At 44.0% G+C, this 25,128-nt stretch overlaps 4 protein-coding genes across 5 annotated transcripts; 2 read left to right on the plus strand and 2 right to left on the minus strand.

Annotated features, from left to right (window-relative positions):
• Window positions 1-64: 64 nt before the first annotated feature.
• arpc2 (actin related protein 2/3 complex, subunit 2) lies at window positions 65-8,929 on the minus strand. Its single transcript, XM_068309734.1, has 10 exons — window positions 8,722-8,929; window positions 7,420-7,454; window positions 6,916-7,028; window positions 6,043-6,088; window positions 5,722-5,908; window positions 5,551-5,644; window positions 5,325-5,451; window positions 5,134-5,234; window positions 3,855-3,955; window positions 65-532 (listed from the first exon to the last, which is right to left on the minus strand). Exons 1-10 carry the CDS (start codon window positions 8,793-8,795, stop codon window positions 511-513), a joined length of 900 nt encoding a protein of 299 aa, XP_068165835.1. The 5' UTR covers window positions 8,796-8,929; the 3' UTR covers window positions 65-510.
• Window positions 8,930-10,702: 1,773 nt separating this feature from the next.
• Window positions 10,703-12,443, plus strand: LOC137591258 (C-X-C chemokine receptor type 2-like). Of its 2 annotated transcripts, none has more exons than XM_068309145.1 (2): window positions 10,703-10,775; window positions 11,013-12,443. In XM_068309145.1, the coding sequence occupies exon 2, from the start codon at window positions 11,015-11,017 to the stop codon at window positions 12,089-12,091; it is 1,077 nt and encodes a 358-aa protein (XP_068165246.1). In that variant the 5' UTR covers window positions 10,703-10,775; window positions 11,013-11,014; the 3' UTR covers window positions 12,092-12,443. The 2 variants fall into 2 exon arrangements, with proteins under 2 accessions (XP_068165246.1, XP_068165245.1); XM_068309144.1 differs by lacking the exon at window positions 10,703-10,775 and adding an exon at window positions 10,792-10,822.
• Window positions 12,444-12,778: 335 nt separating this feature from the next.
• On the plus strand, window positions 12,779-17,862 carry slc19a1 (solute carrier family 19 member 1). Its single transcript, XM_068309143.1, has 6 exons — window positions 12,779-12,912; window positions 13,668-14,313; window positions 14,661-15,429; window positions 15,852-16,044; window positions 16,143-16,284; window positions 16,366-17,862. The coding sequence occupies exons 2-6, from the start codon at window positions 14,014-14,016 to the stop codon at window positions 16,561-16,563; spliced, it is 1,602 nt and encodes a 533-aa protein (XP_068165244.1). The 5' UTR covers window positions 12,779-12,912; window positions 13,668-14,013; the 3' UTR covers window positions 16,564-17,862.
• Window positions 17,863-18,204: 342 nt separating this feature from the next.
• On the minus strand, window positions 18,205-24,150 carry LOC137591260 (carcinoembryonic antigen-related cell adhesion molecule 1-like). The gene is made up of 11 exons (XM_068309147.1): window positions 23,936-24,150; window positions 23,189-23,347; window positions 22,949-23,074; window positions 22,677-22,840; window positions 22,477-22,570; window positions 22,273-22,383; window positions 22,146-22,166; window positions 22,030-22,050; window positions 21,902-21,928; window positions 21,744-21,803; window positions 18,205-21,662 (listed from the first exon to the last, which is right to left on the minus strand). The coding sequence occupies exons 1-11, from the start codon at window positions 24,000-24,002 to the stop codon at window positions 21,619-21,621; spliced, it is 894 nt and encodes a 297-aa protein (XP_068165248.1). The 5' UTR covers window positions 24,003-24,150; the 3' UTR covers window positions 18,205-21,618.
• Window positions 24,151-25,128: the final 978 nt, after the last annotated feature.

The following is a 25,128-nucleotide window of genomic DNA, read 5'->3' on the forward strand; positions in this document are numbered from 1 at the left end:
TTATAATCTGGATCAAGGGGTGTGTTAGATTTATACACAACATAACCACCACAGAGAAGATTAGTCTTTTTCTGTAAGAGTGATTTATTTTTTTAAATGATGGAACAGACAAACATGACAGCACAGGGAGGAGGACGGGGCATCCAACTCATCCAACATGTGGGAGCCTCACGGGCAAGCAAGAGTACCAAATGGAGTAAAAGATATCGTATCAAAAATTTCCATTTTTTCATATATATATTTATATAGGACTAATAATTCTCTTTAACTACGCAAAGCAAGGAATCCTCTCGTTCCATTTATTTTGAGCCTCGGCTCTCCATAAGTAGAGGCGCCGTTGTTTTTCCATTTAAAAGAAGAAAAAAAAAAGGACACGTTTCTGGGGTTGGTCTGTGGGAGGGGCTTTCATCTGCATCCTTGAGTTCTTGTCCAATCAGGTGTTGAGTCTCAGCGTGGTGCATTTTGGTGTTTCCAGACGGGTTGGAATCTCTGGTGGCGGCGGGGGGGCCCTCAGCGTTGGAAAGTCTTTCCACTGGAAAAACAAAATAAAGTCAAATTTTTTTCCAACAGAGATTAAAAAGCAGCTGTGTCGTTGTCTGAAGCATTTATTTAATTTGATCGTATGCACATAAATACAAGTGTGAAACCTCCTACAAAGGCTGAACAAACAAAATCAAAGAACAACAACAAAGCACTCTCAGGGCCCGTCCACATGATACTGGAACTTTTTGAAAACGCAACTTTTTTGTTGCCTTCCGTCCACACGACAACGCAGATATCCAGAACGAAAACGCTACTTTTTGAAAACGCTGGCCAAGGTGGATTTTTTTGAAAACGCTGGGTCTGTGTTGTCGTGTAGACACTGTATCCGCAACTTTTTTTATCCTGGGGCCTGTCCCTGCGAGGAAAACCGCTGTGATGTCATGCATGTGACCGGTGTCTACATGTACAAACGGAGCTTTTCTGACGTATAACAGCTCCACGTTGAAGATGCATTGATAAACATGCTTTGCACTTACATATTTGTTCGTCTGTTTCTTTATTTATGTGTCATAAAGTTTATATATTTATTCATTCATTCATTCACATTTCTAGCCAAAAAAGCCAACGCCAGTTCTGTGTCAGACCGGGATGCGCTGTCTGCTGGTGGGAGTACTCTGATGGAGGTCGTCCTCCAGGAGGAACGGCGTGAATTTCCGCACATCCCGGTCCTCTCTCCTGTCGTTCTTGGAGTTGTTCTGCTTATACACGTGTTGATCAACGCACTGATGCATTTACGTGTGGACGGAGATTTTTTCAAATACACTGCCGTGTGGACGCGTATCGTTTTTGATGCCGGGTAAAAAAAGTTGCGTTTTCTAAAAGTTCTGGTATTGTGTGGACGGGGCCACAGACTGCAACATCCCGCGACACCCATGAATTCACAATTTTACCCTGACCTACTTTCTTTGATCAAAGATCAAAGCTAGTGCTCTGACCTACTTTCATAGATCAAAGCACTAGCTTTGATTAAAGCACTAGCTTTGATCTATTGTCTTACTCACACTGGCCTTCTCCCATGTCTTTCTATCTTTATCCGGATCCTTCTTCTTCTTCTTTTCCTTTCGGCTTTTCCCTTCAGGGGTCGCCACAGCGAATCAATTTCCTCCATCTAGCCCTGTCCTTTGAATCCTCTTCTCTCACACCAACTACCTTCATGTCTTCCCTCATTACATCCATAAACCTCCTCTTTGGTCTTCCTCTAGGCCTCCTGCCTGGCAGTTCAAAACTCAGCATCCTTCTACCAATATATTCACTATCTCTCCTCTGGACATGTCCAAACCATCTCAGTCTGGCCTCTCTGACTTTATCTCCAAAACCTCTAACATGTGCTGTCCCTCTGATGTACTCATTCCTGATCCTATCCTTCCTGGTCACTCACAGAGAGAACCTCAGCATCTTCATCTCTGCTACCTCCAGCTCTGTCTCCTGTCTTTTCCTCAGTGACACTGTCTCTAGACCAAACAACATCGCTGGTCTCACCACAGTTTTGTACACCTTTCCTTTCATTTTAGCTGAAACTCTTCTATCACACATCACACCTGACACTTTCCTCCACCCGTTCCATTCTGCCTGTACACGCTTCTTCACCACACTCCACACTCTCCATTGCTCTGGACTGTTGACCCTAAGTACTTAAAATCCTCCACCTTCTTGATCTCTTCTCCCTGTAACCTCACTCTTCCACGTGGGTCCCTCTCATTCACACACATGTACTCTGTCTTACTGCGGCTAACCTTCATTCCTCTCCTTTCCAGGACAAACCTCCACCTCTCTAGCTTCTCCTCCACCTGTTCCCTGCTCTCACTACAGATCACAATGTCATCTGCAAACATCATAGTCCATGGAGATTCCTGTCTAACCTCGTCTGTCAGCCTGTCCATCACCATAGCGAACAAGAAGGGGCTCAGAGCTGATCCCTGATGCAGTCCCACCTCCACCTTGAACTCCTCTGTCACACCTACAGCACACCTCACCACTGTCTTACAGTCCTCATACATGTCCTGCACCGCTCTAACATACTTCTCTGCCACTCCAGACTTCCTCATACAATACCACAGTTCCTCTCTGGGCACCCTGTCATAAGCTTTCTCCAGATCTACAAAAACACAATGCAACTCCCTCTGGCCTTCTCTGTACTTCTCTATCAACATCCTCAAAGCAAATACTGCATCTGTAGTACTCTTTTTTGGCATGAAACCATACTGCTGCTCACAAATGTTCACTTCTGCTCTTAGTCTAGCTTCCACTACTCTCTCCCATAACTTCATTGTATGGCTCATCAGCTTTATTCCTCTGTAGTTGCCACAACTCTGCATATCTCCCTTGTTCTTAAAAATGGGCACCAGCACACTTCTCCTCCATTCCTCAGGCATCTTCTCATTATCTAAGATCCTATCTTTATCCGGATTCTGAGTGTACAAAAGTTGAAATTTGACCTACTTTTCTCAAGGTCAAGGTCATCATCTCATTTTCATCCCCTTTGCCGCCTGAGTAATGTGCTTTTTGGTTCATCTTTCTAACTGCAACGGTTGCGAAGATATTTAGTGGACTAACAGACAAACGGACTAACAGACGAACACACAAACGCTGACAATTCCATCACCGCTTTGAAGCGGGATGTAACTATTGAGCTCATTTCTCACAGAGCGTTAGCGTGCTAGTCGTTTGAGTTTACTCCTTAGAAAAGGTGATTGTATTCGCTTTGCGAGTGACGAGTTTCGACTGTAAAATTCCCTCATGTGTAGACATACTTGTCAAATTAAGTCACTCGTGACACAGATAAGGAGCGAGATACATGTGCTGTGTTTTAATCCTCTTCATCACGTTGTAAAACACATGAAACAATACGTGACTGGCGCGTCTGTTTCTGAGGTCATCGCAGCCCAACCTAGGATTCATGTCAGGTGCTTAAGACTCACAAAAGATAACGGCGATGGAGGTTCCCTTCATTATACCGGTTACACAATAACCGCAGAACAAAGGCACTTTGTGCGCCACCGGAATAAGTTTTCCAGTTTTTCCGGACATATATATGTGTGCAGCTGCTTGGAGGTTTCGGCAGAGAGGAGATCTGTAAAAATTCCTTTCTGACTCAAGTCAAACACACACACACACAAAAAAAAACCAACAGCGGGGTCAAATATGGTCACACGCCTCAAAAACACACAAAGATAGGAGGCTGTCAATTCAAAGAGGATGAAAAGAACTTGAGAGCAGGATCATTCACTCTCACATCATCACATAGGATCAAACTGATCCGCTGGATCTGATTGGTGGAGCAGAAACAAGAACGGGCGAGCGCTACTACTTACGACATAGTCTTCATCTCTTTCTTCTCGGCGTCCGGGCGAGCGCGGTTCAGGACCTTAAGAAATTCCGACGTCTTAGCCCTCATGCGTGTGTGGATGTAGGCCTGTGGGCAGGAAAAATGCAGGATTAATAACAAGAAATAGAAAAATTCATGCAACCTAATTTCTACCTATTGATAATCGGAGATCACGTGACGCCGCTGGACCGTTTATAGCTCATCACAGCCGCCGCAGCTGGAACTGGGGAGGGTGTGGCGACCGCCGACTCGAACAAGCTGTGTTTACATTTCTGTATGAATCCTCAGATTGCTCCTCTGAGTCACAATTTTTCTCCGACTGTCTCGTCTGCATGTCACCCGCCGAGTTGTGTGGAGCCCTGAAGCCCCACCTCCTTTGCTACGCCATGTACCGCTCACGCTGTTGTTTACGGTTTGTGCAGAATCCTGGGTTTCACGCTTAAATCACAATGGAAGTTCTTTTAAGGATACTTTGAGTGTTTTTAGCCGTTACTTGAGAGTTGAAAGCTGCAGGCTGGGATCGAATCAGTGCTTTAGGTCACACATGGGGGCGTGAGCTAACGGCGCCAAAAGATAAGACATTTTATGTGCAGCGGAGACAGGGACAATCAGGAAATGCCTGTTTTAATGTTGTTCATACAGTTCTGCCGTCTATGATGATATATGATCCTCTACCTTCCCACAAGTCAATCAACAGCAGCGTCGCCCACGCCGACTCTCCACTGTGTGACACAGAAATATCCAACATACAGATCCATTACCTGCCGTCTGAACCCAGACGATTACGACATAACAAAGTGTGACGCATCCCTCTGAAATGTGTGCCACCCGCCAGGCTCTTTGAGTTGTGTTTACGGTCTAGATGAGGCTATAGAGGAGCTAATGGATGCATGTGTCATTCAATAAAATGTACAAACAAACGCCCAAATGTCACTCTAAAAAGATTGCCATCAACTGTTTTTTATGAACTAGGAGGTATCATAAGGTTACAAGACAGAGGATTCTTTGTTTACGGTGATTAAAGGGGTCTCGTGTTTGTTGAGATGGCGACAGAGAAAAGCCTCATTTATCACTCTTATAAGAAGCTGCTGCAGCGTTTTATAAACTTTACTAGATGAATTATATCAGAGGTCTAATCTGACTCATCTGAAATAATTCCTGCTGTTGTTGATCTCTATTTGTGCTCCAGAATCAGACATCAACAGAATTCCTTTAGACTTGTGACTAATACCAAGAAGACTTTGAGGAATTGCGCTTGAACAGACCTTGGAGCACTTTATGTGGTAGTGCAGGTAGTCCCTGAAGGTGTGGATGAGGTTGATGGTGTTGTCTCTGGCCCTGCCATTGGTGTGACGCGGGTCCAGAACTGAGAACACACAAAAACAGCGGCGTTAAATCAGTTTAATAAGTTTTAGTTGTAGATGGAGGCGTCCTGAAGTGTTCTATGGCTACCGACCAAAGGTGATGTAACCAATGTTGTCCCCAACAGCGGCGTCCGTAGCCTCCAGCTCCTTGGGGGGCTCTCTGTGGCTGAACAGGACCTGGGGGGCCGTGTGGCTGGCCCGCCGACCCTCTTTGAACTCCTGCAAACAGCATTGTACGGTTTGAATCATTTTCAGACGTTACGCTCACATTTCCCCCACTTCTGAAAACATGAGTAAGCGTTTTCCAAACCAGCTGACCTGCATGAAGACTTTGCCGATGATGACATCATCGTCATCTTTGAACACTGTGCTGAAGACCACAGTCACTCTGTCTTTCTTGGCCTCCACATACCTGCAAAAACAAATCGTGTCAGACATTTAGGCGCTCAGGATGACTTTGGATAATCCAGTCAGATTATAACCACACACATGGACTCGTCATCTCTGTAGTGGATCACGGCCCTCTCCTCGCCGTCTTTGCCCGCTTCCTGGAAACTGAAATACTTCTCAAACACCGAAGCGAAGCAGTTCCTCTTGAGCATCCCTGCCTGGTGGATGACCTCGTTTTTATCGTGTGGAAGATTATCCAGGTCGTACAGAAGGGACAAGTTGTACCCTGGGAGAAAACCAACCAGATGTGAAGCAAAAAGAATTTGAGAAAGTACACAATCTATTGCCGGTGGTGGCGCATTGTGACAACAGACAAAGCAAAAAATAAATAAAAGGCTCTGTAAATTTTTGAGAACTCACCAGGCTCTACTGAAGTCAGGAACTCTCCATAGATCTTTTTGAGCAACTGAAATAAAAAGAAAAGGTATTTATCTGACTTACTGTTGTACAGTTTCTCAAGAAAAGTACAATAAGACAAAACATAGAAAAAAAACCCTTAACGCTAAAATACAAACAGATAAGGAAACAAACTAGAGGGAGGTGTGCTTCTGGAGGTTAGGATCATGTCATGTGAGCCCCCTCTAATGAATACCTGCCACTGTGGAATGAGGTGAGTGGCAAAAAATACAGGTACGGCAATAATCGTACATATTCTAATTCTAATCTAAGCCACAGCGAGAATAAACAGAGCTATCAGCATAACACCCCCTGTCTGAATATCTGAAAGCCTTAATTCTTTCATCCCTCTGCTCTTTAATTTCAGGAAACATGGAGTGAAGTTGCTGGACAGCAGCCAAGACGTCCATGGCAGCGGCTGCTGCTTGCAGTCAGCACTTCCTCGCCCAGGGGTGAGTCACACAAACTGACTTCCTGTTTCTAGCAGAAGCCTCTGCAGCTCCTTTCTTCCTTACATGGCAACACAGCTGCAGTGTTAGAGGTGTGTGCGGTCACAATCCTAACATCATTTGCCTTTCGTTTTGACACAAAAGGAGTGTCAGAGCAGACAGGAAAAACACTGTTTTTACTATTTCTATAGCAGAAGATCAAATTTTTGACTTGTGTTGGAAACCTAACAGCCAGGTTGATTTCAGTTCTTGGAATTTAACGACAAAATTCAGATGTGGTTTTCTTCCAAAACTTGCACAGACACTCTGGAACGTTGTGCACTCAAATCCAGAGACATTCGGAGGTCCCCTCTGGGCAGGCACAGAGAAACATTTTCCACACTCGTACCTCATCGGCCCCATGCTCCTGGAGCTCCTTGTAGAACTTCAGGGAGATGCTGACCATGACTTTGGTCTTGTCCCCATTGGGGTTGGAGATGTGGTACAACACACCATCGAAATCTGTGGAAGTTCAAAACCCCGCTGGTGATCAATCAAAGACAAGTTAACACCTCACAACTGACATCTTGACACACTCACTTATTTATATTTAAATGAGTGAGCCTCTTCATTAGCTACCTCAAATTCAGGCTGTTCTATAAGTTTATCACCTAGCAGTGACTACTTTTAAGGCAATTTGGAGGACAATGACAGAAAGCACATCTTAAAATCAGTATAACCACCTGAAATGGCCTTTAAATGTTTTACAATTCACATCTCTACTAACTAATTCAGATTAACATCTGTAAACAAGCTGTTAAGCAATGGTAAGGTTGGATCTGTGTTGGGCGTTCAAAGGAAGTTGATACGGTTTACAGCAGGCTGTTAGATAAAGCGCGATATAATCTCTCACCTGCAAAAGTCACATCGACGGCCTCTGGCTTGGTTCTGCAGTGAGGACAAACTTGATAAATTCACGAGGTATACACACACAACATTGTAAGGCTTAGTAAAGACAAACTTCTGTCTTCATTTCTTAGGAGTTAATACCTAACTTACAGTAAATACGTGTTGTGGTTTTGTTCTGCTTTTCAAATAAAACATGCAAATTCAAGAGGACACCCGATGATTGAGGAAAGCAGGAGCGTTATTAGTCAACAAATAGTGAAAAGATATGCTAATAATCAATAATTAAAGGGATAGATCAAATAACCTTACAAAAACGTTCATCTTTAAAGTTTTACTGTTTTTTCCTCATCTCAGCACTGTTGACTTAAAGTGGGCTTCCACTTTTATGCACCACTTTGACACGTCGGTAAAGCACTGCATTCTTCTGCAGGTGGACGCTGCAGGAGCTTGTCCACACTGCTTTGCTGCTGGATCTCAGCACCGGGAACAGGCTTGACTCAGCTTGACTCAAGGAATGCGGAAGTTGAAGACGGCTAGCAGCTACCAGGTAGCCGCTAAGTAGCCCTGTTGTTGCAAATAATGGTTTTTATATGGTGTTTAAGCGGAAGCACCAAGTTGAACCTAATATAATCTGCAATATACTGTTAGAATGTGCGTAATAATTAAATGCGTTTCATAAAGAACATCATTTATTTTATGTGAGGATTTTGTTAACGTCTCCGACCTGCTTTCTTCTACATTGTTTCACCGTCTAATTCCTGCTCAATGCGGGTGAAACGTAAATAATAGAGCAAAAAATATGTTTGTAATGAACTGACATGGGAATAAACATGAGTAGATTACAGAAAACCAGAACTATGCAATCTGTAGCACAGCTAGCCAACTTGGTACGTGTGTTACAGAGCCCCGAAAAACGTTTAAAAAATATTTTATCAATATTATAGGTCAATTAGAGAAAGATAATATAAAATACTTTGTTGTTTTTCTTCCACTGACAGTGAGAGGACTGGAACGGTTGATCAAATTCAGTGAGGCTACATATTCTGCCATTACACGGGGGGTGTAGACACACCCCAGCTGTAGGGACAGCAGTAGCGGTGAACCACAAGCTAATTTCGTTTGCGTTTTACCTCGTTTTAATTTTAAATAGCCTAGCTAGCTAACTTTCACACGCTGCAAACGTTTAGCAGCTGCATCCGAACCCGTTCCCACTTGGTTAAAAGCGACCATTATCTCCAGTGAAACGTTCCAGGGGGAAGCTAGCTGACGTTAGCATTGCTAGCCAGGTGTAACAATGATTTCTCACCCGTTAGATGCGCCGTCGAACTTCAACGACAGCGTCTCTTCTATAATGCGGTTATTGATTTCTAACAGGATCATCGCAGCGGATGCTGGTGTCGATGAAAAGGGGGAATGGTGGATTTAACCTCTTTGTGTCAAATTTAGCAAAAAAATTTTCCTCCTCTGACAGACCTAAACGCTTCCGCCGAAGCTCCTTCCGCCTGTCACTTCCGCGTATTTTGCTCTCAGGACCCCAAATGATGAGCATGCCCGCGACGTTGCCTGTAATAAATTTGTAATAGCAAATATTTACAAAAAGGAACAACTTTGAATTACACGTTGTCACGTTGTGTCCAAATGTGAATTAGGTAACTCAATGAGTATTCAAATAACCAAATATTTTGATGGTCAAGGACACATGTTGATGTTCTTTGGCCTGTTTCCAGATTCTCAAGTTTAGACTTAATTTGTTGTTTATCATTTATTTATCTTGTATCTCTAGTTTTGGGACTGTTGGGTTAGACCTGATAAATAACTATAAAATAGATATACACATGACACTGCCACACTGCACAGGTGAATAAAAATTATATGAATTATGGCCTTACAATTAGCAAAAAAAAAAAATAATAATAATAAAAGTCCAGGTGACAAGATGACAATCTGACCCCTGAAAAGCAAAAGTTTCTTATTACTATAAGTAGAAACTTGTCTGATAACTGTCACAAAGCATTTGAAGAGAAAGGACACATGAGGCATCCGAAAAGAATCAGCAAATTTAGTTTATTCTAGTTTCATTGGATGCTTCCTCAGAAGAATGTGTAGTGGATCATTACCAAATAATTGCAACTATTATTGGGCATGGCTGACAGATTGGCGACTGGTATTGTAAAGTTTTGTGATGTTTTTAAGGTCTGACTTCAGTGCGTAAATGAAAGAAGTGAACTATCTTTCACTGGAAGTTGGGACAACAGGTTATGTGACATTCTGTAGCCCCATGTTGTCAGATGACAGAAAAGACAGACATCCCAACTCTGATAAATTAATATATATGAATACTGGAATAAGTAGAACCCCATACTGAACAAAACAGCAAATTATTAAAGATGAAACTCTAACAGTTTGAGAGGAGAGACATAGATGAATGTTAACTTTTGATTTTTGATAACTTCTTCCCTGTTTTTAATGTTTCCACAAACTGAAAACAAGTCATTCTTGTTGGAGGGCCTCTAACATGACTTGTTGATGTTGTTAAGTGGCGTGGAGCCATTATGTCTATGTTTGATCACGCATATGTGACAGCTGTAGGGCCGACAGCTGTTACAAAACGCCCTGCATCTTAACTGTCAGAACTTTAGTGATTTATTGAGACAAGGCGGAGGCGGAGGACATACTTTTATGTCTGGATGCACATTAACATCACTTTAAAATAAAGACGAGGAGGAGGGAGTCGGAGGACTGTCTATCTGCTCCATTCCACATCAGTCCTCACAATTTTTTCTCTGCCAGCTCATACCATTGCTACCACAAACCTTGACTTACCACAGAAATGATGATTGCAACACTAAATAGAAGCATGATGCTGGACTTTTGTAATAAAAGCACTGTGAACAAAGTATTTCATTTCCTATAAGCATCACAGCTGACCTAGGTCTTAAAACACCTTACCACACACCCTGGTTACCCAATGGCTTGCAACAAACCTGGTTAGAACTTGTTATTCCCAATTGTTCATTTACGACAGAGAGACATAACATCCTCAAGTATATTGAACTATTTACAGCCTCTAAAAGACAATGTAATCACTTTGGAGATATTTGGAAATGTTTGAGAGAGCCTCCTCTTAACATCAGAGGAACACGACTATTATGTGAAGGTGTTGGGAAGAATGTACAACACCAGGATCATCAAACTGAAGAAGCCAACTTGTGAATGCACCTTTACCATTCCTGCTGTCACATGTGGAAATTTCCCCTATCAGGCTATTGCAGCATGTTCAGTAATATTTTGGGGAAGGAAACTGAACGTTGAGTCACCTCTACAATAAAGAAAAAACACTTAAAGGGAAGCATCATTTAGGTAAGAAGCTGTTGATCTTTATAAGCCTATTCAAATCTGTGCAGAAGGTAAATATACAAAGAAGGCCATGGTGGCTAATATTAGCCGGCGATAGCAATGTTTTTGATAATTGTATGCATACTTTAAGCAATTTTTTCTCTTCATTTACATTTACAAAATAATTTTGAAATTTAATATGTTAGTATTAGATTAATTTTGCATTACAGTGAACTGATATTAATCTGTTTTCCTTCCTAGTCATGTCGATCATCATTGACTTTGATGGTGATTACTTTGACATCCTGAATGACACCAGTTACAACAATCACACGCCCTATGTTGTGGATCCAAAGACGTTATCATGTGAGATTGAACCGATGGCCTACCCTGCAGCTTTGATCACGTGTCTCATTCTCATCACCATCTTTTTACTGGCAATACCAGGGAACCTGTTGGTGGGTTGGGTGATCGGCACCTGCAAACACGCACTGACTCCGTCGGACGTGTACTTGTTTCATCTGACGATAGCAGACAGCCTGATGGCGCTAACCCTTCCATTTTTGGCTGCAGCACTCATAAGAGGATGGGTCTTTGGAGACTTCATGTGCAAGTTCCTCAACCTCATTATCGAAGCAAACTTCTACACCAGCATCCTCTTTCTGGCATGTATCAGCATCGACCGCTATCTCGTGATTGTGCGCTCCAGTCAGAGTTTCAAGAGGCGTCAGAGGATGTGCAGCTGGGTCCTGTGTGGAGCAGTGTGGGTCTATGGTGGGGCCCTCGCCCTGCCTTCACTTTTCAATGATGTTGCTAAGCTAGACTCTGACCCAAGTAGGGCAATTTGCTCTAAAAATTTCGATATTGGAAGCTCTACCACGTGGAGGCTAGCCACTCGTGTGTTCCTCCATGTTTTTGGGTTCTTTCTCCCTCTGGTTGTCATGGTAATCTGCTATGGCATCACCATCGAGAGGCTGCTTCGCACTCAAGGTTTCCAGAAGCATCGGGCCATGAAGGTGATCATAGCTGTGGTGATCGCATTTCTGCTGTGCTGGACACCGTACCACATAACTATGGTGGTAGACACAATGCTGAGGGCTGATTTGATCTCATTCGACTGCAATGTGAGGAGGTCAGTGACCTTAGCTTTGGATATCACCAACAGCCTGGCTCTGTTCCACAGCTGCATCAATCCTGTCCTCTACGCCTTTGTGGGAGAGAAGTTCCGAAGAAACATGATGCTGCTTTTTCACAGGAAAGTCAGACTGCAGAAAATTTCAGTGTCAAAATCCAGCAGGTCCACATCTCACACATCAGAAGCTAGCAGACCTGTTTTCTAAAATTTGATTTCTTTTAAATACACATAACATGTCTGTATTTATTGAGGCTTTTTGGTTGATTGTGGTTAAAAAAAATAGGACATTTGTAATAATTACAAAATATTAATCGCCCAACAAACTGTATATTCTGATAAATAAATTGAAATACGTAAAATGAAAAAATAGAATTAAAGTCTCAGCTTTTTCAAAACAGTCAGAATGCTTGCAGATTTCTATTCACAAACTATACCAGTGTTGTTTTAAATTTCACCTGTACAGAAAATGTCTGCTTGTCTATACACAAAATGATCGAATCCTCCTTGTTCCGACTTTTCACTGGTGTTACACACTGCTGCCATCTAGTGAATTTATTTTTGCCTACATCCACAGTTATTTAAAAACCTTTTTATTTTTGCATTCATTTTCATTAACCGCTTCTTCTTCTTCTGTTGTGAGTTGTGGTGTTCCTGGAGCCTATCCCAGCAAACACACAAACATTTAATTTAATTTAATTTAATTTAATTTAATTTAATTTTATTTTATTTTATTTTATTTTATTTTATTTTATTTTATTTTATTTTATTTTATTTTATTTTATTTTATTTTATTTTATTTTATTTTATTTTATTTTATTTTATTTTATTTTATTTGCAGCCGTAAAATACTGTTGACGGACTTTTAACGAGCATTTTAATGAATGGATCCTGGATCAGCAGCACGAGACAGGACCGCGAAGGGGCGGGGCAGTCCGGCAGCCACGTGAGCCTCATATAGGAAGTGACCTCTTGGCGAGCGTTCCCATTTGCGAATTGTCTGTGTAGCAGCTTCAAACAGCGCACGAGGTATGCGGAGCTAATTTACTTATGCGCATGACCAAAATAGTATTCAGAGTAAAACGTTCCTTCTGAACGAAAAGCCTTCTTACTTTTTTTTTTTACTTTTTTGGACTGAACTTTATAAATATAGTTTTGTTTTTTTGCTGCTATGTAAAGCTAAATTGATGTGTTGTATTTTTATACGTATGTACCGTTAGCTTGCTTGCTAGCTGCCGGCAGCATTTACTCTACATTCCGGGTGTTTCTCGCATGTCAAACTGCGGCGTTTTGTCACAAATAACGCAACAACAGCCAAGTTTAGCTAGTTAGCCTGTGCTAACAGGCTAACGAGGTTATCCAGTGACGAGCTTGTGCAACTTGTTTGCGTTCCCCCTGACACTGATCACGTATGACATCCAGTAGGGGAACGCTGTTTTCATCTGTGTACTGTAGTTTTTAGCCCCAGGTTTAACAAATATCTTTTAAATAAAGATATTTGATCGTTTTCATTCTTGACTAACCTAGTTTGAGTTTGGACATCTAATCAGAGCAAAAAGGCTATTTGAGGACGTTCTGAATGCTTGTGATGGCAATTTTTTGACATTTCACCTGAATTACTACTAAGTAATTACAAAATTTAGCAGATCCGTCAATATTGATCTTCCTTAATAAATATAACCCTTTTAATCGACCTAGATATTGTTTCCAAGGCAAGAGTAAAGCAATCATGCTCCACACTGTCAGAATAATGTGATCATCTCACAGCATTGTTATCTTTTCAGGTTAACAGTGTCACCAGACTCAGCTGCTGGATGGAAATGTGCTCACTGGATCGAAGGTCAACAGTTTCTCAAACATGCCAAAGGAAGCATGTTGCATTTTAACTACATGTTCATAACCTGATTAATGGTTTACTGTCATCATCTCAGTACTCTCTGGTGCAGAGAGGCGTATGAACTGAGATGAAACACCGATCTGCTTGAAGTGTTCATCCGAGGCCGTTTTTCCTCATTCAACCGTATTCTTTCAAGTCTGCAAATTCCCAGCCAAAACGTTTCACATGGTGATTTGACCAGGTGAAACGGTTGTGCTCTGAATCGCAGAGCGGCACGTCAACCGGCTGAGACAATGGTCATGGATGCAAATGCAGGAAATGGGGACGGTTCGGACGAAGAGAACGAGATCAATCTGAAGGAGTCCGCCTGTGAGGAAAGAACAGGTGAAGCTGGAGATGGAGACGTGGCTGCCTCTGCCCCCGATGCCCTGCCTTCGTCCGATGTGGCCCCAGAGGAAACCGGGGAGCCCAAGGACTGGAAGTGGGCCGTGATCTTCTTGTGTTTCTTTGGGTTTATGGCTTCTATAAAGCCAGGGGAACCTTTCATCACACCATACCTGCTCAGTCCAGAGAAGAACTTCACCAGGAAAGAGGTGAGTGGTGTTACTATCTTGGAAAATACCCCGAGTATAGCCGAAGTTGGAATTTTGACAGAGCCAGTAATGGGAGAATGAAGACATTCCAGTTGGATTTGAGGTTGACTGTCAGGTCTGCATGTTTAGCTCATGACTTCAATCCGTCATGTGCTTTCTTGTTCTGCAGGAACAGTCGAGTAGCACCACAGGGAGTTTGCTAATTCTGCTTACTGAGGTCAAAGTTCACATTCCTCCCGAATGGATGGATGAAATAGGCTTGAATTTGTTTTAAGGGAAATGATCAGGAATAGATTGAGGAGAACTTCATCTGGACATATTTAGTTTTTATCTTCATTAATCCCCAGGTGACCAATGAGATCACTCCTGTGCTGACCTACTCCTACATGGTGGTGCTGGTGCCGGCCTTCCTGCTGACGGATCTCATGCGCTACAAGCCGGTCCTTATCATCCAGGGAATGAGCCAGGTGGTCATCTGGCTCATCCTGCTCCTGGGCAGCTCCCTCCTGGAGATGCAGTTCATGGAGTTCTTCTACGGCATCACCATGGCCTGCCGCATGGCCTACTCCTCCTACATTTTCTCCCTGGTCAGTCCGGGCCTCTACCAGCGGGTCGCGGGATACTCGCGCTCCTCGGTCCTGTTAGGAGTTTTCACCAGCTCGGTCCTGGGCCAGCTGTGCTTGTCTGTGGGCAAAGTCAGCTACTACACCCTGAACGCCATCTCGTTGGGCTTCGTCAGTTTCGGTCTGCTGCTTGCCATGTGCCTCCCTTGGCCTAAGCGCTCCCTGTTTTTCAACCGGATAAATCAGGAGCAGAAGCAACAAGTGGAAGCAGCCACTCAGGCCGAGCTGGACCAAATGAACCCGAAGGACAACGCGACGTCCTCCAGGTCTGGCTGGAGGACTTCTGTCTTTGTGCAGATGTTGCTTGAGGTGAGGAATGTGGTGAAGGTGCCCAACCTGAGGCTGTGGTCCCTGTGGTGGGTCTTCAACTCCACAGGATACTACCTGGTGCTGTTCTACGTCCACATCCTGTGGAACAAAGTCCTGGACTACGTGGCTGTTGAGGACCGGCACGTCTACAACGGCGGCGTGGAGGCAGCTTCCACCTTACTAAGTGAGATATTTGTGTTTATGTTTAAAACTTTGATAGCAGACAGGTTCACTGTCCATGTTTTTATTCGCTTTGGCAAGCCGCGCTGGCTTGTCGTCTAAATTTAGAAGCAAGTGAACACAACTCGGCAAAGAATCTGAAGTTCATTTCGAAGCAGACCAGAAGGATTTCTCTCGACAGCAAAGCTTTTGCAGAATACAATGCTAAACAGTCAGTTTCAGCAAGAGATAACAAAAATAGGTCAGTGAGTTCAGAATTATGAACTCAAGGTTTGAGTGACCCTGAGGCAGACAGTGATGACATAATGTTTAATGATAGCCACGAGGCACAAACGTGACAGCTTGTGTATGAATAACCTGGTCGTCAGTTACTGTATTACGCTAACCCTGATAGCATCGGTTGAATCAAATAGAAATCGTGTGCAGGTACGGTGACATCCTTCATCGCCGGCTTCGTGAAGATCCGCTGGAACGTCTGGTCGGAGCTGGTCATCGGCGTGATCACGGCGCTGCAAACGGGTCTACTGCTCCTCATGATCAGCACCGACAACATCTGGGTCTGCTACGTCGCCTACATCCTGTTCAGGGGCATCTACCAGTTCCTGGTGCCCATCGCCACGTGAGCGACAAACACCATGCATGACTTACAGAGAGGAACATTTTTAGGTTCTGTTAAAGGCTTCCTTCCCGTCTGGTGATCCTCTCACCTCTCTGCAGATTCCAGATCGCTTCGTCTCTCACTAAGGAGCTCTGCGCCTTGGTGTTCGGCATCAACACCTTCTTGGGGACCATTCTGAAGACCATCATCAACCTGATCTTTGCCGACAAGAGAGGCCTGGGGTTAAAAGTTCACCAACAGGTAAAAACCGTTAAAACCTCAGGCGATTCGTCGACTTCACATCTGACATCTGACTCCGAAACGCCTGTTTTCTTTTTACAGTTCCTGGTGTACACCGTTTACTTCTTCATCCTCACCATCTTCTACTTCATCGGTGCCGCTTTTGTCATCATCCGTCACTATAGAAATCAGCCTGCCAGAGGAGGCGGAGCCAATGCTGCAGCGCCTGTGGAGCTGCGTCCTGTGACTTCAAATTCAGAGGCAGAAACTCTGTCCAACGGCACAAGTGCCAAAGTGTAGCGACCACAGGAGTGTTTTTTTTAATGAACAACCTCAGACTCGGCGGGGTGAGTCGTTCAAGCCGTCTGCTGCGCCTTAATCATTATAAAGTGCCTCATCTTCAACCAGCGGGATGGGCCGACAGGGTGGATTCCGACTACAAAAGTTTTGTACGAAACCTAAAAACGGTCTCTTGCCTTTTGTTTCACATCACGGCGAAAGATCTCCATTAGAGAGGGATCACATTTGTAGTGTTATACAAGGAAAGGAGTGTTTTTTCCCCCTTCCAATTGATTTTTAAATACTAACATCTTTTTATTTACTTACACTCCAACTGTATCCGAAGTTACAGTTCTGAAAAGACATCAGCAGCTTTTGTGGGGTTTTTTGATGCTCATTTGTAGCACGATGAAATTTTCTGAATTATTTTTAGCGTAACTGAAGATTTTCAAAGTCAGGCTCACGTGTTTTTGTTTTATTTAAGTTTTTACTGCTCTGGTATGATTTTCCAAACCAGCTTCCGGCCCCTTTGGGTTAATTGTAATGGCATTAGCACACAGGGGAGGTGAGACCTGGCATTTAATGGCTGCTAGCTTTTTTATTTTTGATTCACGACCTAAAGAGGGGGCAATGAAGGCCTGCCTGCTGCGTGAGACTATCAGAGTTGTTCTTAAACATGCACCAGCTGCAGAAATCATATTTGATCAAAACAGGTCACAGAATATGTTGCTTAAGTGGAAGTAATGATTATAGGAAAGAAATACATGTTTATTTGACGATTTAGTCGGAATTTTGTTGCTAGAATGTGATGTTTGATATACAGTATATTGTTGGACAATCAACCTCCTTATAGGGCTCCAGCAGCTAAAAGCTGGATGGCTGTATAGGCAGGGGTGAGGATGAGGATGTAGGAGCATCCAGAGTGTGATGGGATGCAGAGTGTCAACATGAATCTTTGTAAAAAAAAATTGTCATTAAATTCGGAATGTATAGATATCAGTACCAGCTGAGAAATAACTGTGAACAAGTCTGAATGCTGTAAAAGGACAATGATGCGATCAGATGCTTGTTTTTATTCAAAAATAAACGACTTGGTGGATTAAAAGCATTTGGTTTTACTTTTGAGCTCAACTCAAACGACTACAATGTCCAGGTGATCGCAACAAGAAGGCCTGTGTCGTTTTTGTTTGTGTGTGTCGGCTGGAGGTCCTTTTCTGTCTGTTTGTGCAGCTGATGTTCTTGACATGTTCCAGACCCAGTTCCTCCTCCAGGAAGGGAAACATGGACATGTTTGTTGTTGGAAGGTCACATTTGCTCTTTAGACCGGTGACTCAACGGTGACTCAGGAGCCCAATCAGATGTCCGAAAATTTCTTACTGCATTAGCACCTAATGCAACCTTTGCTTTTAACATCAATTGATAAAAGTGAAGATCTTAGTATTTGTATTATATAGTATTTTGTGCTATTAAGAGTCAAGGGACCAGCTGGGGAGCACCAAAGCTCTAATTTCAATGGCATGACAATAAAATTTGACGTTTCTTTAGAGACTTAATGAATGAAATGTTTCAAATTGCTGCCCTCTAGAGGCTAAAGTCAATTTTATTTTCTTACAGCTGAATAGGAAATAAATGAAGAGGTTCACTTCAAAGTTGAAGATTTTATTACACAACTCAAGTACACACAAACTTCATTCTGGCCTGAAACACAAACACTCCAGTTCAAGATCAAGACACAGCGCTGTTGGCCTTCAAATACAAAAAAGGGGCTTTTTAAAATCTCAAAATCAGTGTTGTAACATAATTGCTCCAATAACACTTGGCTTTTTAACAGCGTGGCTTAAATAGTGTACTAAAATATTTCAGGTAAGTGCTGAAATAAATTTTCACACATTAAAGGCAAACAGTAAACCTGCTGGATTATTGTCAGATACTGGAACGACCAGAATAAAGCTTGATTACTGGAACTGAAGCTCCATCCATCCATCCATCCACTTCCGCTTATCCAGGGTCGAGTCGCGGGGGCAGCAGCTTAAGCAGGGAAGCCCAGACTTCCCTCTCGCCAGCCACTTCATCCAGCTCCTCCGGGAGAATCCCAAGCGTTCCCAGGCCAGCCAGGACACATAGTCACTCCAGCGTGTCCCGGGTCGTCCCCGGGGCCTCCTCCCAGTAGGACGTGACCGGAACACCTCACCAGGGAGGCATCCAGGAGGCATCCTAACCAGATGCCCGAGCCACCTTATCTGGCTCCTCTAGATGCGGAGGAGCAGCGGCTCGACTCTCGAGTCATCGGAGGAAACTCATTTCGGCCGCTTGTATCCGGGATCTCGTTCTTTCGGTCACGACCCACAGCTTGTGGCCATAGGTGAGGGCAGGAAAGTAGATCGACCGGTAAATCGAGAGCTTTGCCTTTCGGCTCAGCTCCTGCTTCACCATGACGGACCGATACAGAGTCCACATCACTGCAGACGCTGCACCGATCCGCCTGTTGATCTCCCGTGTCATCATACCCTCACTCATGAACGGCACCCCGAGATACTTGAACTCCTCCACTTGGGGCAGCATCTCATCCCCAACCCGGAGAGGGCACTCCACCCTTGGCGGACCATGGCCTCAGATTTGGAGGTGCTGATTCTCATCCCAACCGCTTCACACTCGGCTGCGAACCGCTCCAGTGAGAGTTGGAGATCACGGCTTGATGAAGCTAACAGCACCACGTCATCTGCAAAAAGCAGAGACACAATACTGAGGCCACCAAACCAGACATCCTCAACGCCTTGGCTGCGCCTAGAAATTCTGTCCATAAAAGTTATGAACAGAATCGGTGACAAAGGGCAGCCTTGGCGGAGTCCAACCCTCACTGGGTTGGACTCCGCCAGACTCATCCGCAGAGCGGGCTCAGTGGTCGTGCCGAGCCTGGACTCTGAGGAGTTCTGGGGAGCAGGACCATGTCTAAAATCAGGGCCATCATGAACACCAGCCACCCCCTGAACACCACCTTCTCCCAGCAGAGGAGCACCTTCAGCGACAGACTGCTGTCACACGGCGCCTCCACAGAGAGGCTGAGTTCCTCCTTCGTGCCCCGTGCCATCAGGGGGTACAATGACTCTCTCAGGAGGAGCAGGGGGGAGGTGGCGAGGTCAGCACGCGGTTAAATGGATTTAATTTAATTTGATACTGTTTATATTTTAATTTTTTTAGTATATGTCCTGTTAATGCTACATGTGTCTGTTAGTGTAGTGTGTCTTGTGGTATGTCCTGTTTTGTTTTTTCCTGGTGTTTGGCTGAGCAGTGGATATGTGCAATTTTCTCCGGGATTATTAAGTATCTATCTATCTGGAAACGAATCCGACTTACTGCCGGCAATGGGGACCAAACTCTGACATCGGTCGTACAGGGACCGAACAGCCCTTATCAAGGGGTTTGGTACCTCACACTCCCGAAGCACCTCCCACAGAACCCCCCGAGGAACACGGTCGAACGCCTTCTCCAAGTCCACAAAACACATGTAGACTGGTTGGGCGAACTCCGATGCCCCCTCAAGGACTCTGCGGAGGGTGTAGAGCTGGTCCACTGTTCCACAGCCAGGACGAAAACCACACTGCTCCTCCTGAATCCGAGATTCGACTTCCCGACAGACCCTCCTCTCCAGAACCCCTGAATAGACCTTACCAGGAAGGCTGAGGAGTGTGATCCCCCTGTAGTTGGAACACACCACCCCAGTCTGCCAATCCAGAGGCACTGTCCCCGATGTCCATGCGATGTTGCAGAGGCATGTCAACCAGGACAGCCCTACAACATCCAGAGTCTTTAGGAACTCTGGGTGGATCTCATCCACCCCTGGGGCCCTGCCACCGAGGAGCTTTTTAACCACCTCGGTGACCTCAACCCCAGAGATAGGAGACCCCATCTCAGAGAACCCAGTCTCTGCTTACTCATGGGAAGGCGTGTCGCCGGATGTTGTGACTCCCCACCGAGTCACAACATCCCGAGTTGAGGTCAGCAGTGCCCCATCACCACTGTACACAGTGTTGATGCTGCACTGCTTCCCCCTCCTGAGACGTCTGATGGTGGACCAGAATTTCCTCAAAGCCGTCTGGAAGTCTTCCTCCAAGGCCTCACCGAACTTCTCCCACGCCCGAGTTTTTGCCTCAGCAACCACCAAAGCTGCATTCCGCTTGGCCAGCCGGTACCCATCAGCTGCCTCAGGAATCCCACAGGCCAAAAAGGCCTGATAGGATTCTGTCTTCAGCTTGACGGCATCCCTTACCGCCGATGTCCACCGGCGGGTTCTGGGGTTGCCGCCACGACAGGCACCGACCACCTTACGGCCACAGCTGTGGTCGGCCGCCTCGACAATGGAGGCGCGGAACATGGTCCACTCAGACTCGATGTCCCCCGCCTCCCCCGGAATGTGGGTGAAGTTCTGCCGGAGGTGGAAGTTGAAACTCCTTCTGACAGGGGATTCCGCCGAACTGAAGCACCAAACAAGATAAAGAAATTACATTCTTTGGAAGAGAATAAAAAGGACATTCTGAGCATAATGCAAACTGGTAACAGATGAAGTTACATTCTTTGGAAGAGAATAAAAAGGACATTCTGAGCATAATGCAAACTGGTAACAGATGAAATGTGTGGATGAGTTAAATACATTCAGCAAGAACCACAAAATAAGCACCATAAAAAATAAAAGCATGACTGTCGAAGCTTAAAATATCATAAATACTCCAGAATGACATCCTTGTTCGCCTGAACCACACGATCATTTCATGTTCCAACGATCCCTGAATCACAAGCCAATAAGTTCAATAAGTTCTGGATTCTCTGCGCCAACAGGAAGTCCTGGGTCTTAAGCTTCGAGGCTCCTCATTGGCTCTTTGGGAACAAAACCTCAGGCTGACTTGAGGCCCGCGTCGGTGTTTTAACTTCCTTGCCACTTTTTGAAAACAGCTTCACGATCATTCCACTCTTGCTTTCGAGTCAGTGCAGTTTTTTTTAATAACGTGTGTCGGCGTGAACACACGTTTAGTCTTCCTCCTATTTACACTTCAGCTCTGAAGCCCACCAGGTTGTCCTCTTTTACACCTTGTCTGCAGGTTGTTGGCCCGTCATCAGCTTGGCCTCTGAGAAATGATAAAAGAAGAGTAAGAAAATAATATGACACCTCAGCAGAAAGCTGTCGATGTGTGTTGAGTCGTTGTTACCCTCTGCTGGTGTAGCAGCAGCAGTAGTGGCAGGACTTTCAGGTTCCCTCGCTGGAGTCGCTGGATTAATGATATGCACACAGGCATCACCGTCAAGAATTTCAAATTAAGATAATTAAAATAATACAAACCGAAACCAGGCAGGGGCTCAGACTTACTCTGCCTCTCACTGTTGCTCCAGAAGCCTAACAGTGGAGAGAAACAGACACAAATGGGTGTTTTATTATAAACAGATTTGTTTCGTTTTCATACAAAACAGAAGTAACCAGACAAACACGTGACCAACCTGCTTCCCATGGCATCGACTCTGTAGGAAGAAGATAAGGAAGTGAAGACATTCATCAGGCTTTTATTTGAGATGTATGATTAAAAAAAAATGAAGAAATTTAAAACACTTCTAACCTTTTTGAAAGAACCACATTCCTAGAGGAAATTAAAGGAGTAAAAAAAGGAAATAAATCAACCTCAGAGTATCTGAAATGTCCATTCCAGCTGTTATTTCATTTAAAATTGTGATAAATTCTCTAACCTGCTTTCCATCTGTGAAAGAGAACCACTAGCAGCACAGCCCCCAGCAGGCAGGCCAAACACGTTATGCCCACAGAAATATTTCCACTCCCTGATGGTGCACTCTGAGTTCCTGTAAAATAAAAACATCAGAAGACATTTTAAAAGGTGACAAAAATCTATGATAAGATGCATTAAATAAAATATTGTGGAAGTCATATCTCACTTGAGACAAAAGGGTTGAGGATTGGTACGCTGATCGCCGAGCTGACTGGATTAACCAGCTCACAGCTGAACTCGCCAGTATTCAAATAGTCCTCCTTCAAAAAGAAGAGGACGATACGCAACACCATTTCTACTCATTTACCTTTAAACTGAAAAAAATTAATACATAAATTGCTTGTTTCTGTCTGAAGTAAGACAAACCATTGAGATGCTTTCTTGTTTAGCTGAAAATGGCAACTCCTGGTCACCAAACCTCCACTTGTAGGTGATCGGACCGGCGTCTGTCGTGGCTCCATTGCAGGTCAAAACACAGACGGTCATCTCACTGTCACAGGACTCAGAGAGAGTGGGAGTGGAAACTGGAGCTGTTGTTATCATGAGAGAACACCCACACACACACACACACAGAAATGTCACAGATTTCCTTGATTTTGGTGAAGACAATCCACAGAGAGTGAAATCAAGCCACTCACAGATGACGAAGAGACGAATGGGATCCTTGTAGATGTTGTTGACCTCTGGTGTGTATAATCCAGCATCCTCTAGAGTCAGTCCAATCAGTGTCAACGCTCCCACAGTGGTGTTCAAGCTTCCACGCTCTACACAAACACAGAAAGACAGTGTTAACTTCTCGACACACGCCTCGTAATGAATTAAAGTGTCAATCCATCAGTACAACTTGTGGATCAACGCTTTACACCTGGCTGGAATACCTCTGAACTGACGGAAACTTTCCACTTCTTGTCCAGCTCCACCCCAGGAGACGGCTATGTCGGTACCATGAGTCCATTCAATGGACCCGATTTTGCCGGTCACAGAAGAAGGGACTTTCAGGACGACTTCATCTCCCACTTTCTTGTACACCATAGTCCCTGAGGAACAAAAATGAGATAAGTGTGCAGGATTTCTACGGTTTGCATCCTCAGAAAGGGTTTTTAAAAAATTCACTATAATTTGCTGATCTTTAGCATGCAGCTATGAAGTTGCTGTGAAAACCGACACGTGATGATTTTTTAATGGTTGATCCCTGTAATTTTAGCATCATGGCCTTCAGCAAAGTTACAGGAAATTCACTTTTACTGTCAATTTGGTGCAAATGTCCTCATGTTTAGGTTAGTGTGTTCGTGTGTTCCTGTACACACACACACACACACACACACACACACACACACACACACACACACACACACACTGTATATATATATATGCATGATTCAAACTTAGTAGAGTGTGCCTCTAATTTCCCTGCGGGGATTTAAATCAGTATATAAAATTTTAAAAAACCCGTGAATTTAAAAAAATGCTAGCTAGCTAGCAATGTGAATGGGAAACTGGGTGCGACCGTGAATAAGGAAACCACGATAATGAAACACTGCGTACACAATGAAACCTTGAACAAAGAATAATGGTTTTATATACAGTAAAGGAACAAAACGAGTCGGGTAACATTCAGAACTCACCTGATGCTGCGCTAATAGCCGCCATAACGGCACACACCCAGCCGGCCAGGAGCATCGCAGATGTCATTTTATTCTTTCACGGTGAAAAAAAACAAGAGGTAATCCTAACTGTTTCTTTTCCAAACCTACGCGAACACGCCAAATAACCTTGTCGAAACACGTTATGTCTGGTGGCTCCAAAAACGAGTTGACGTTACTACTTCACAAGAGGAAGTTTCTACTGATACGACGGAAATGTTACTAGGGTCATGATTGGTTAAGATTCCAGGAAATATCAGTATAAACCAATCAGAGAAGGCGTGGGGCGGGCCATCGTGTCGTCAGAGCTTCAGGGTTCGTTGAGGACATAACCGTTCACAACCAGTTTATGCCGCTGTATGGAAACTTAGTAGGCATTAAATGTATAAAACAATTTATTCCAGAATATAACATGATGATTCCCTACATATTTCCATATCTAATATTTATTTAAAACAAAAACTTTGCATAACCCACATTTCAACAGTCAAGAATCCTGGAGTAACGTGAGATTCAACTCCCTCCTTTGAACATCACATTAAAGAGGTGTCAAAGGTCGCCTTTCATCTACGTAATATCTCCAAAATTAGATCCTCTCTATCTATGGCTGATGCAGAGATTCTGATTCATGCCTTTGTGTCCTCTAGACTTGACTATTGTAATGTTCTGCTATCGGGGTTGCCTCGGTCTGGTACTAGGGGCCTTCAGATGGTTCAGAACACAGCAGCAAGAATATTAACTAAAACTAGGAAATTTGACCACATCACCCCAGTATTAGCTGCATTACATTGGATCCCGATTCATGATGGATCTGACTTTAAGGTACTTCTATTGACCTGTAAAAGCATTAATAGGCTTGCTCCCACCTACTTGTCTGACCTGGTTAAACCTTATACTCCGATGAGGGCTCTCCGCTCTCAGAATACAGGTCTCTTGTGTGTTCCTAGAGTTAAAAAGAAGTCAGCTGGCCAGAGGGCCTTCTCCTATTGTGCCCCATTCCTATGGAATAATCTCCCTGTAGATATTAGAAGGTCTGAATCCATAGATATCTTTAAATCTAGACTCAAAATGTATCTGTTCTCTCTAACATATAACTAAGATTGGGTGGGATGCAGTCTCAATGTTTAGGTGTAGCCCCTGTCTCCCATTAATCCTCTGCCATTCTGGTCCCTCCA

The sequence above is a fragment of the Antennarius striatus genome, chromosome 24 (assembly GCF_040054535.1).
Source record: "Antennarius striatus isolate MH-2024 chromosome 24, ASM4005453v1, whole genome shotgun sequence".
NCBI classification, from domain to species: domain Eukaryota; kingdom Metazoa; phylum Chordata; class Actinopteri; order Lophiiformes; family Antennariidae; genus Antennarius; species Antennarius striatus.